Source organism: Arachis ipaensis, chromosome B01 (assembly GCF_000816755.2).
Source record: "Arachis ipaensis cultivar K30076 chromosome B01, Araip1.1, whole genome shotgun sequence".
In the NCBI taxonomy this organism is placed as follows: domain Eukaryota; kingdom Viridiplantae; phylum Streptophyta; class Magnoliopsida; order Fabales; family Fabaceae; genus Arachis; species Arachis ipaensis.
Genome location: NC_029785.2, coordinates 71,507,892 through 71,520,723, shown reverse-complemented (window position 1 = coordinate 71,520,723; position 12,832 = coordinate 71,507,892). Strand labels below are relative to the sequence as shown.

At 40.1% G+C, this 12,832-nt stretch overlaps 1 protein-coding gene across 5 annotated transcripts; it reads right to left on the bottom strand.

Moving 5' to 3' along the window:
• On the bottom strand, window positions 4,373-7,473 carry LOC110271412. 5 transcript variants are annotated; one of them, XR_002362120.1, is made up of 4 exons: window positions 6,797-7,471; window positions 6,688-6,719; window positions 4,801-4,912; window positions 4,373-4,709 (listed from the first exon to the last, which is right to left on the bottom strand). XR_002362120.1 is itself a non-coding variant. In XM_021122317.1 (3 exons), the coding sequence occupies exons 1-3, from the start codon at window positions 7,299-7,301 to the stop codon at window positions 4,898-4,900; spliced, it is 552 nt and encodes a 183-aa protein (XP_020977976.1). In that variant the 5' UTR covers window positions 7,302-7,471; the 3' UTR covers window positions 4,798-4,897. The 5 variants fall into 5 exon arrangements, 2 of the variants coding, with proteins under 2 accessions (XP_020977976.1, XP_020977975.1); XR_002362122.1 differs by having other exon boundaries at window positions 6,626-6,719; window positions 6,797-6,822; XR_002362121.1 differs by lacking the exons at window positions 6,688-6,719; window positions 6,797-7,471 and adding an exon at window positions 5,336-5,751.

Here is a 12,832-nt window from a genome sequence, read left to right as displayed (position 1 = left end):
ATGAAAAACATGCTTATTTTGCCTTAGAATTGCTATATTTTGATCCTCTTTTATTGTCATTTGATGCCGTGATGTATTTGTTAAGTGATTTCAGGAATTATAGGACAAGAATGTCCTAGAAGAGAGAAAGAAAGCATGCACAAGAGGAAGGAACATGAAGATTTGAATTTTGGAAACTTTGCAAAGGGCGCGCACGCGCACTGCACGCGCACGCGTGCATGAGGATAGCTGGAAGCGGTGCGCAAGGATGGACGCATCCGCGCGGATCAAAAAAATTCCATCGACGCGCACGCGCACATGGCGCACACGCGTGGATCACAAAAGCAATCGGCGCGCACGCACGCGCGAAAAGCTACACGCGACCTCATTAAAGGAAATCGTGCCTGGCAATTTCTGAGGCTCATCAGGCCCAAATTCAAGCTGTTTCTGCATGGAAAAGTTCCAAGGATGCTAGGGGAAAGGGAGGATCAATCATTTTACACATAGACATAATTTTTAGCTAGTTTTGGTTCTTTGTTCTTCTAGAGAGAGAAATCCTTGTTCCTCTCTAGATCTAGCTTCAATTTGATCTTCCCTTGTTGAATTCTGAATTGGATCTTGTTAATTACTAGTTTTAATTGTTTAATTTGAATTCTCTAGTATAATTTTGTTTAGATCTTGTGTTAGTTTTATGTTTCCTTGTTATTTGTCATTTTATACCCATTTCATGAATCTTGTGGATCTTGATTTGTTATTGTTGCATTGATGATTTCCATGATTAATTGTGTTGTTTGAGTGATTGCATGTTGATAATTGTTAGTGGGTACTTGTTAGTTTCAATTTAATTACAATTTGAATATGTCTTTTATTAATGCTTACCATGTGTTTGATGAAATGTTTCCTTTGATTATGGAGTAGTCCTTTTTACTCTTGGCCTAGGCTAAAGGGATTGGATAAACTTGAGTCATTGGGTCTAATGGAATTGATGATTTAGGAACCCTTAGTGGTCAATTTGATAGCCATTGCCACTAGCCTACTATCAAGTTAATTGGTAGTTAGGTTGGACCTTATGGGTTGATGTTGACCAAACCATTTAACATACTTCAAGTATAGAAGTAAACTTAATGAGTTTGGTTCCTCATAATTGTCAAGATATGGTTATTAGACAAGGATGGTGACCCCAATTCCCATGCCTAGCCAAGAGTTGCTTTTGTCATTCATATTTGAAAACCCAAAAATCTTGATTGCCTTGTCTTAGTTATAGTTACTTGCTTAGTTTAGAATTATTTACATTTTGCTCTAAATGTTTGAATTAGTTTCTTGCATTCCAAGATTACTTGCTTATTGAGATTCCTAGTTTAATTTCTTGCTCATGACTTGCAACCCCGGATTTTTAACCAACGTTGAAGCACATGTTTGCCCATTCATGATGAGACGACCCGAGGTTTGAATACTTCGGTTACTTTTATTGGGGTTGAACTTGTGACAACCAAATTCCCTTCTAAATTTGATACTCGAGGATTGTTGTTGGGAAGAGCTATACTTGCAACGGGATTTTATTGAGAAATTCTATACCAACATAGTCCACGAGGACCATCACACATATATAAGCAAGTAGGGCAATATGATAAACAATATATGAACTCTGCTAATTCCAATAATCAAAATGAAGTGTGCGTAACTTGCATGAAGAATTCTCGCGAGAGCCAGGAACAAGGAATCGAGCCTCGAACCCTCACCAGAAGTGTTTACACTCTATCTGCTCGGTGTATAGGGTTGATCACTCAATTCTCCTCTATTTCATGCTTTCCAAAATTTGTTCTTCCTCTAACAATCAACAGTTATTCCATGCATACATACACATATCATGAGGTCTTTTCTTGGGTTGTAATGGGGCTAGGGTTAAGGTATATATATATATATATATACGGATAAGTGGGCTAGAATTTGAATCTTTGATTAAACTAAGCACCCCACTTAACCTATATACAACCTATAAATTTAAGTGCTAACCTAACTATCCATTCCTCACTTTTTCACATACTCATGTGTTCTTCTTTGGTCACTTCACATATGCATTGATTGTTATTGAATCTTGCTTTGGGGCATTTTATCCCCTTTTTCTTTCTTTCTTTTTCTTTTTTCTTTCCTTTCCATTTTTTTGTTTTCATTGTTCATTTATCTTTTCTTTTTTTTTTTGCTCTTTCTCTTTTTTTTTCTTTTTGACGTACTTATATACAAAAGTACCGATGCATATGGTTTACATATTCAATAGACACATGAGTATATATCCACTTCCCAATATTTTTCATAAAGACAAAAACATGCTCTTACATCAACCAATGTCCCCCATTCCCACACTTGAATGACACACACACACTAGTCTAAGCTAATCAAAGATTCAAATAAGGACATTTATGGTTTTTTGCCTTAGGCTTGTAATGTGCTAAAATTAAGAATAAGTGGGTTAATCATAGGTTCAATTTGGGTAACAAAAGTTGTTGTAAGGTAAGGCTATTTGGGTAAGTGGCTAAGTAAAATGATGGCCTCAATCACATACATGCATTCATACACACAATAATGGACATATAGAGTCAAGCAAATCAAGGATTACAATCATAGAAGGAGAACAATGCCCACAAGAAGGAAGGTAAGTGGTTATAGGATGTAACCACACAATTGGCTCAAGTCTCACTTGCTTGTGTTCTCACTCTAAAACCATGTTCCAAGATACAATCCTCAAGCAAGTTTAGCAACAAAAATTTTCAAATTAGTAGGGTAGCCCAAAAATTATAGTTTCTTGGAAAGAAAATCATTACACTAACCAAGTAGACCTAACAAGAAACACTAATCATGAAAAAGGTGTTCAAAAAGCAAAACCTAATCATGCAATATATCCTAATTAACTAAAGAAAATCAAAGTTTATTTGGGTGTTACCTACGGAGACCGGTCGAACGACCTCCCCACATTTAAAAATTTGCACCGTCCTCGGTGCTATTGGTGAGGCGCAAGGGGTGATCGGCCTTGGAGCTTCCATTGTCCAGTCCATCCAAGCTATCTTCACTCACGTTCGAGGTGGAAGTGGAAATCTCCAGTTCCTCCATAGGTGGGGTCATACAACTCAAAAGCTTCTTTATATAAGCAAACCGGCGTTGGTTCCACCGTTCATATCGGTCCACCTTCTTATGGAGATCCTCAAGGCGTTGGTGGGATGATCTTGGTGGTGCGGATGAAGTGGTGGGAATGCCCATGGGAATAGCTATATCAAGGTTTCCGGTGTCCGTCGGAGGCTTGAGATATTTTCCGGATGGGATGACATCGCCGTCCATCGGAATTAGTACCTTCCGATCCTTAGTCTCCCAAGGGACACCAGCAGCAGCAACTAACTCGGTCACCAAAGCGGGGAAGGGTAGGTTTCCTCTAGCATGGACACAATCCATGGCTTGTCAGATGAGAAGTGGAACATTGACCGGCCTCTCTATAAGTATGCACCAAACCAACAAGACTAGCTCCGCGGTGATAAATGACCCGTGGGTGGTTGGCAATACATAGTGAGATAAGATTTGAGCCCCGGCTTGGGCCTCCACAGTGAGATAACACGTGTCAATGCCCTTGGTCCCACTACAAGAAAAACACCCATTCAGGTACACTTGAAAAGTGTAGCCAAAAGTGAAAAAAAATGATGCCTTAGGCTACGGCTACGCTTTCTGGGCTACGGCTACGCTTTTTGGCAAAAGATTTATGAACCACAAAAATATGTGGTACTCTTCAAATGAGAAATCAAATATGAGAAAAAATAATTAAAAAAAAAAGGATAAAAATAGCCTTAGGCGTTTGAGCATATTATCACACAAGACAATAAAAAATTAAGACACTCTTTAGGTTTTTCTTTTTCTTTTTTTTAAAAAAAAATTGTATTTGTTTTACAGAAAAGTAGAGACATAGAGTAGAAGAAATTACCATAATCACAGATACAATTCATGAATGCATTTTTATTTTTGCTACTTATCTTCCACAGATAAATAATGGTACCCCATATAGATTATATATACCTGCAGTGTGGTGCTGCATGCTTTTCACAGCCGAACATCACGTCTGAATAAGTCAAAAAACACCTGTAAAATCTCATCAGAAGAATGCACTTGCAACAAAGTGAACCTTTGCTAGAATGGAATTAAAAAGATGCCAAATACATGTCTAAATGACTCCCTTTACAAAAGGAAAACTGCAATGACAGTGAAGAAAGGCAATGATTACTGGCTTATTGCTGTGTGTGCTTAAAAAAGTCCTCTCTGATTTTCACGTTTAATTCCAAGCATGTTATAAAAATCATTTAACAATAATGTAGAACCAATGATAAGAGGAAAATGACGGCGCTAATTACTAAGACATTGGAAATATTCTCATGTTAGGAGTCTAATAGCAATGCCATTTGGCTAGCCTTGTACCAGTTCGACATAGTTAACATAATTATATCATGTCAGTGTTATTGCTTTTGTCACCTCATATTATATATATAACAAAATGATTAAGGATTCTATTTTTCATCATCTATTACATTTTTACCATTTATTTTAACATCGTTGCTGTTGCAATCATGTCAATGAATCCAAGCATACCTTAGAACTTCTTAATAGAAGTAAACAGGACAAGCGTCCATTCTTTAAGCTTGACAGAGCACATGTGAGCAAGGAGAAAGTAAGTATCCAACTGTCTCTGTAATTTGAAGCTGATAACACAAAATAATGTCCTTAATGAGAAGCAAAGAAACTAATCAAAGAAAATATTAGAATATATCTACCCAAGCTTCAGCACTTAACTGTCGAAGTTATTGCACCAGGATATAAATTGGCTTCAGCACTTCAGTTAATTATCTGCATTAACCCTTCATAGAACTTCATCATACATATTTTGAATTTATATCTCATTTTCCTAAAAATGTCACATGATGTTTTATTAGAAAAGTTGCAGAAAAGGAGGAAAAAATGCAATGATTCCTCCAATGCATGAAACTTCATAAAGAGAGGTTATCTGAGCAACAGATTCAGTAGAGAGGTTATCTGAGCAACAGATTCCTCCCTTAGTAATTATGAAATTGTAAACAAGTTTGAGTTTTACTTCTTGGGCTTCTTTTTTCTGAATATCTGAGCAATAGATTCAGTAGAGAGGTTATCTACATGTTGATACAATAGTCAAAGGTACAAAAAACTACATTGCAGATTATATCAGTTTAATTAAATACCATAACAATCATTGGAAAAATAAGTTGCTATTTTCTTCTCATCCACATAGAGAAGCACCTACTTGAAAAGAAATCACATTCACTATAGAAAATTAAATAAATGCAAATCAAACCTGAGAATGACTCCAATCTCTTAACTCACAGCAGCCTCCACATCATAAAGCAACAATAAAAATCATTGAGAGATTCAAAGTTACAATAAATTCTGCCACAAAGTATACTAGTAAAAAGGTTTTCTTTTAGTCACAATTTAATATACCCTTTCCAATTCCCAAAGACGCCCTTCCTATAAGAAATATACTAGCAAATTCAAAGTTAAAAAGTTACTCAATAATCCCTGAAGACAACTCTAAAATTAGAACCAAAACTCCAACTCTGTTTGGCACTAAGGAATCAACTTGCTTTACTTGTAATCAAGCATTTCTTATAGCTGTCTTGTGCAAAAAAGTTAAATTAAAATAAGGTAGGTACATAGCTTAAATCAGTAGCTACAATGCAACTAAAAGAAAGAGTAATGCTAAACCTCAGAATAAAAAACACCAGAAAAGAAGAAAAAAAACATGTTCCAGTTATTCCATTTCCAGCACAAGGGCATGTGAACCCGCTAATGCACTTGTCTCATAAATTAGCACAACATGGCTGCAAAGTTATCTTACAAGAAAATATGCAAGAGCTCATTGATGATGGAATCATGGATACCAATGGTAAGAGTTATAATTTTCACTCTTTACTCAACTTTACTATTTCGGATAAATCGCAAAAACTACTCATGCTAAATTTCATAGAATCTACAAAACATTGAGAACATTAGATTAGTGTAATAAATCAAGAGAGTAAAGAAAGCATAGTGGATTGGCAAAGTTAGCAAAAGCAAATGCAGATCATTAGATCAGTGTAATACATGAAAATTTTAAGAAATTGACTTGAAGGAGATGAATAAGCACTTAAAAATATGTTCCTTTTGCTTCACTCAAATTTTAACTCCAGTTGGCACAGTCTCGAAGAAAGACCAAACTTTGAAATGCTGAATTCAATGATAGGAATATTTAGGAACATGAAGCTCAACTCAAAACACATGGAATTAGTTAACAGATAGAGTGAAGAGGAGGCACCTGTCACGGATTTGAACTTGTTCCATCATGGACACCATTCTTTGCTGATAAGCTTTTGGAAGTGATTCCAAACCAGCTAACATGCTCTTATCCATGATTCAATTCAATTCAACTCAACCTAGTGTTCTTCATTTACATTAATCATATATGATCTGTTAAACACGATTTTACAATGAAATAATATGTTGAACTGATTATGGCGAGATATATGATCTGGTATTAATCAACCCAATTAATTAGCAGATGGATCAAAATCGAATTGAGAAAACTAATCCAAATAGAAATCGGAACCTGAAGAAGAGGTCTGGAGAGATTGCAGCAGAACTTTTCAAAAGAGAGAATTACATCCGCACCCTTGGCGTCGAAAACGGCATCGATGAAACACCTGCAGAGACATCAAAATTGAAATTGAAATGAGAATGAAATGAAAGTTGGAGAGAGAGAGGGGTTGGGAGTACGAACAGGAAGTAATCGTAGAAGCCGAAAGTGAGGACAGGAGCACGGCAAGCCCTAGCAACGGCGGCGGCTTCAATTGACCCCAGGAGCGACGACAGTGCACGGCAGAACAACCTCCTTCTCTCTCGCGTCGCGTCTTCGTCCTCTCTCTCCATCTCGTCTGCGAATCATCTTTCTCTCTCTCTCCTCCGGACTCCCTCCTCCACGACGGCGATGGCAGCGGCTGCAGCGGCAGTGACCCACTCTCACTCTCTGGTCTCTCGCTCGCGCTCTTATCTCTGTCTTCCTCCTCTCCTCCCTCTGGTTCACTCATTCTGAATCTGGGTGTGTGTGTGTGTGTGTGTGAAAGGGTGCGTGGCGAATGTGAGCTTTGGAGGCAGGCAAGGTTTCTACTTTGCGATGGTGACTTTAGAAGGAATGGGGGGCGACGAGGGTTTACGAAAGTGGATGAAGGTGCTTTGGAGGTGAGTGAGATTTGGAGGGAATGGACAAAAATTTTACTAAATGTCATCAGTTTGCTTTCAGGAAAAAGAGGAAAAAAATTTACTAAGTGTTAAGTTTTTGGCTCTAGATACATTAGGCATCACTTTTAAAATGCACCCTAAACTTAACAAATAGGCTACCCTTTAAAAGCGTCTCCTTTGATACGAAAAATGAACCTATAAATATCAACCTACGGCTACGCTTTATAAGTGATTTCTATAATACCTAAGGCTACGCTTTTTAAATGATGCCACATTTGTGCATCCTTTTCTCTTATAAAAAGGCAACACGGAGAAAAGAGTAGCCTATTCTATGAATAGGTTACGCTTTTTAAATGTAGCTTAAAAAAAGTGTGGCTGAATGGGTATTTTTCTTGTAGTGTCCGGGATCTCATTCTTCCTTGGATCCAAATTGCTTCCGGTTCGGCAATTACCCGGAGAACGGCATCCCAATCGAAATTGAAACCAAATTCACAACGCTGCTTCAAGACCTCTTGGTAGGCGTCTATCCCATCCGCCAAAAGTCTGGTCTTAAGTACTCCTTGAATAGCATCCTCCGAGACGGAGACTTGCCTCCAGCACACGAATACGGAATTGAGAGAAGGTGAATGGTAATTGGAGTAAAACTCCACCACCCATGACAAGTTAGCCTCCTGCGGTCTTCTCATGAGAAACCCCCACTGCCGCCGCTCGATGCTGGGTATCACCAACTGAGCAACATGGGCCGGAGGGGCGAGAAGAGGTTCATGGTGATAGTTCCTTTCAGTCACCAGGGGGAACATGAGCTCACAATAACGGTTGGGAAACTTAGTAGAATCCCTCGTAGGGTTTTCCTTCTCTTGTTCATCAACTCTAATGATGCTCCTCGCCTTCTTGAGGAGGGGCTTGGCTTGGTGCGTCTTGGTGGTGGATCTTTGAGGTGCCTTTCCTTTATCCTTTGTGATGACCATCCTAAAAAAGGAAGAAAGAGCATACATGAAACTCAAAGAAACAACACATGGAAAGTATCATGCAAGTGATAGAGAGAGCCACAAAAGAATAGGTGTCTTGTAAACATGACAGCTGCAACATGTAAGCAAGACCAAAGGTAAAATAATGGCAAGTCACTTAGCATGTGATGCAAGAGGGGTATAAGCATGCAAATAAAAGGCATGAGAAGTATATACTCAAGCATCAATAACAAGAAGCAAGTCCTAAGGGATGAGCATATGAATGGAGAAGATGAAGAACAATAGGCTCAATGCACATAGGAACAAGCAAGGGAACGAGAAAAGGCACTAAGTTGAAAGCATGATGTCAATGTTGAAACAAAATGCATAGGTGCCTTTCATCAAACACTTGGTGTGCAACTTTTAGGCAATAAGCAAATAGAGGAGAGATGACAATGTAGCATCCCACAAGACATTATAAATCATCATATAGCACCATATAGCACAAAAAAATCAAAACATAGTAAAAGAACCCACTAATACAAGAGAGAACTCCACCCTCAACACCCATGGTAATTAGAAAAAAAGGCAAGCAATTAAACTAGAATGCATGAATGAGAGTCTAACTAAGGGAGAATGCAAAGAAATGTGACTAAAGAGTGAAAAATGGGAACAAAACAAAGAAGAAGAAAAGTGAGTAGTACCTTGAAATGAGAAAGAAAGCAATGTATGGGAGGAGAAGAGGAGAGAATTGGGAAAAAAAAGAGGAGAAAGGAGAGAGGGGACCACCAGAGGTGGTGGTCGCCGGTGGAAAGGGCTGAGAAGGGGTGGTAGAAGTGGGTGGAGAAGACGGGAAGATGGAAATAGAAGAAGAAGATTGGAAAAGTTTGAAAACAGGCACGCTTTAAGTAAGAAACGTCGCAAGATTGACGCGCGCACGCCCTCCACGCGTACGCGTGGATGGGTAGAAGGAGGCAAGGATGCGGAAGCGTCGCCCACGCGTATGCGTGGGCAGCAAAAGAATAAGGGACACGTACGCGCAAGTCGCACGCACGCGTGGGAGTAATTGCGCCAGTGGCACAGTACCAGCATGAATCTCGCACAACTCTTTGGTTGAAGTACCAGGAGTTGGCCATTGGAGTAACGACGCGCACGTGCATGGTGCGTGCACGCGGGGGTCAACAGAAAATAGATGGACCCGAGAGCGTCAGGTACGCTTGCGAGTGGGAAGGGGTTGTACTCCCAGCGCAGTGGTGGCGCGATGCTTGCGCAACTCTCTGGAAAACGTACGAAGAGTTGAGGTTGCACCACCGACGCGGACGCGTCATACACGCTTACGCATTCATGCGCAGAGCAGCAAAGGGGCGTAGACGCAGCAAGTGCGCGTACGCGTGGGACGAGTCATGCGGGGGGCTCAGCGTTGCCCCAGTTCTTGCATAACTCTCGGGTAAAATGTACCAGAGAGTGTGGGGCGCAATCGACGCGTATGCGTCTAGCACGCCCCCGTGTGGATGGTGCGATCCAGTTTAGGGACGCGTATGCATCATGTGCGCGCACGCGTGAGTAGGTTAAGGCGTGGGGCTCAGTGCTAGCTCAGAGTTGGCACAACTCTCTGGTTGAAGTACCAGGAGTCGCGCCGGGCCAACGACGTGGATGCATCTTGTACGCCCATGCGTGGTTGCCCCCTTTTTTTTTTCATAGACATGAAGGAATGCATTTTCATCATAAATGTGGTAGGTTTTCAAGCTGAAGGGTACAAAAACACCCAAAATTTCATGCAACACCTAAAAATAGAGTGTTTCTTTGGCACCAATAATCCAACCTACTTAAGATCAATGCAAATCTTCATGAAAATCATAACTAGAACAATAAAGTCTATCTAAGCAATCTCAAAAACTAAGCATTTATGAAATCAAGCAAGAGTTCAAGACTATATACAAAAGAGACAAAAAAATGGTAGATCTCACCATGGTGGGGTGTCTCCCACCTAGCACTTTTGTTTAACGTCCTTAAGTTGGACGGTCATTAGCTCAATTCTTGTTGCCATTAGGTGCATCTCCCAAAAGAAACACCTCAATCTCCTTGTTGCTTTTTATCTTTTCACCATGATACAACTTTAAACGATGCCCATTAACCTTGAAAATGTCGGAGCTTGAAGGATGGCATAAATGATAGACCCCATACGGCTCCGCCTTTTCTATTCTATACGGTCCTTCCCATCTTGACCTTAGCTTTCTGGGCATCAACCTCAATCTTGAATTGTAGAGGAAGACTAGGTTGCCGGCTTTAAATTCTTTTCCTCTTATGTTCTTATCATGCACGGCTTTCATCCTCTCCTTGTAAAGTCCAGAGTTCTCATAGGCTTCCAACCTAAAACATTCCGATTCCAATAATTGTAGCTATTTCTCAATTCTGGCCCCTCCCAAACTTGAATTGCACTCCTTGATGGCCTAATATACTTTGTGCTCTATCTCCACCGGTAGGTGGCAAGCTTTGCCATAGACCAACCGAAAGGGGCTCATGCCAATTGGCATTTTGTAAGCTGTTCAGTAGGCCCATAGTGCGTCGGTGAGCTTAGCACTCCAATCTTTTCGATGAGGCTTCACAATTTTTTCCAATATGCGTTTAATCTCCTGATTGGAAACCTCGACTTGGCCGTTAGTTTGGGGATGGTAGGCCGTGGCTACTTTGTGCAAGATGCCATATTTCTTCATTAATCCGTCCATTCTCTTGTTGCAAAAATGTGAGCCTTGGTCGCTCACGATTGCTCTTGGCGACCCAAATCAACAAATTATGTTATTCTTCACAAAAGAAAGGACCACATTAGTATCGTCCATCCGGGTGGGTATCGCTTCCACCCATTTGGACACATAATCAATGGCTAGTAGAATGTAGAGAAAACGATTAGAATTTGGGAATGGCCTCATGAAGTCGATACCCACACATAAAAAATCTCACAAAATAGCATGGTTTATTAAGGTATCTCATCCTTCTTGGAGATATTACCAAATCTAAGACATTGAGAACAAGATTTACAAAAGAGAGAAGAGTCCTTGAAAAGAGTTGGCCACCAAAATCCACAATCTAGGATCTTTCTTGCTGTCCTTTGAGGTCCATAATGGCCTCTTCCCTCAGATGAGTGGCAAGCTTCCAAGATTGATTGGAATTCGGTTTGTGGAAGGCACCTCCGAATTACTTGATCTGCACCACATCTCCAAAGGTATGGGTCATCCCATACATAGTATTTGGATTCACTTTTTAGCTTATCCCTTTAATGCTTGGAGAGATTAGGAGGAAAGGTGCGAGATACCAAGTAATTTGCAATTGGTGCGTACCAAGGTATGACTTCCGAGATTGCTAGCAGGCCCTCAAAGGGAAAAGAATCATTAATAGGAGTGGCATCGGCTTTTGTGTACTGAAGGCGACTCAAGTGATCCGCCACTAGGTTTTGCGTACCACTCCTATCTTTAATTTCTAGGTCAAATTCTTGCAATAATAAAACCCATCTAATCAACCTTGGTTTGGATTTTTTTTTAGCCAACAAATACTTTAACACCGCATGATCCGAGTACACTACCACTTTGGAACCAAGTAGATATGCTCGGAATTTATCCAAAGTGAAGACAATGGCCAACAACTCTTTTTTGGTGGTAGTGTAATTGGATTGGGCTCCATCCAATGTTTTTTATGCATAGGCAATGTGGTGCACGAAATTGTGATCTCTAGCAACGACGCCAAAAACTTGGTACGCACGTTTATAATCTCAAATTCTTTTTCACAACTCCGATACAACAAACCAGCAAGTGCACTGGGTCGTCCAAGTAATAAACCTTATGTGAGTAAGGGTCGATCCCACGGAGATTGTCGGCTTGAAGCAAGCTATGGTCACCTTGTAAATCTCAGTCAGGCAGATTCAAATGGTTATGGGATTTTGATAATTATGATATAAAATATAAAATAGGATAGAGATACTAATTCATTGGTGAGAATTTCAGATAAGCGTATGGAGATGCTTTTGTTCCTTCTGAACCTTTGCTTTCCTACTGCTTTCATCCAATCATTCATACTCCTTTCCTTGGCAAGCTATATGTTGGGCATCACCGTTGTCAATGGCTACTTCCGGTCCTCTCAGTAAAAATGGTCCAAATGCGCTGTCACCGTACGGCTAATCATCTGTCGGTTCTCGATCATGTTGGAATAGGATCCATTGATTCTTTTGCGTCTGTCACTCGCCCAACACTCGCGAGTTTAAAGCTCGTCACAGTCATCCCATCACAGATCCTACTCAGAATACCACAGACAAGGTTTAGACTTTTCGAATCTCAAGAATGGCCGCCAATAATTCTAGCTTATACCACGAAGACTCCGATCTTTCGAAATGGAGGCTAAGAGATAAACGCTCAATCTAAGATAGAACGGAAGTGGTTGTCAGGCACGCGTTCATAGGTTGAGAATGGTGATGAGTGTCACAGATCATCACATTCATCATGTTAAAGTGCAAGCGAATATCTTAGAATAGGAATAAGCTTGAATTGAATAAGAAAATAATAGTACTTTGCATTAATTCATGAGGAACAGCAGAGCTCCACACAAAGTTGCCATCTCAAAGATGTGTGGTATCTAATTCCACA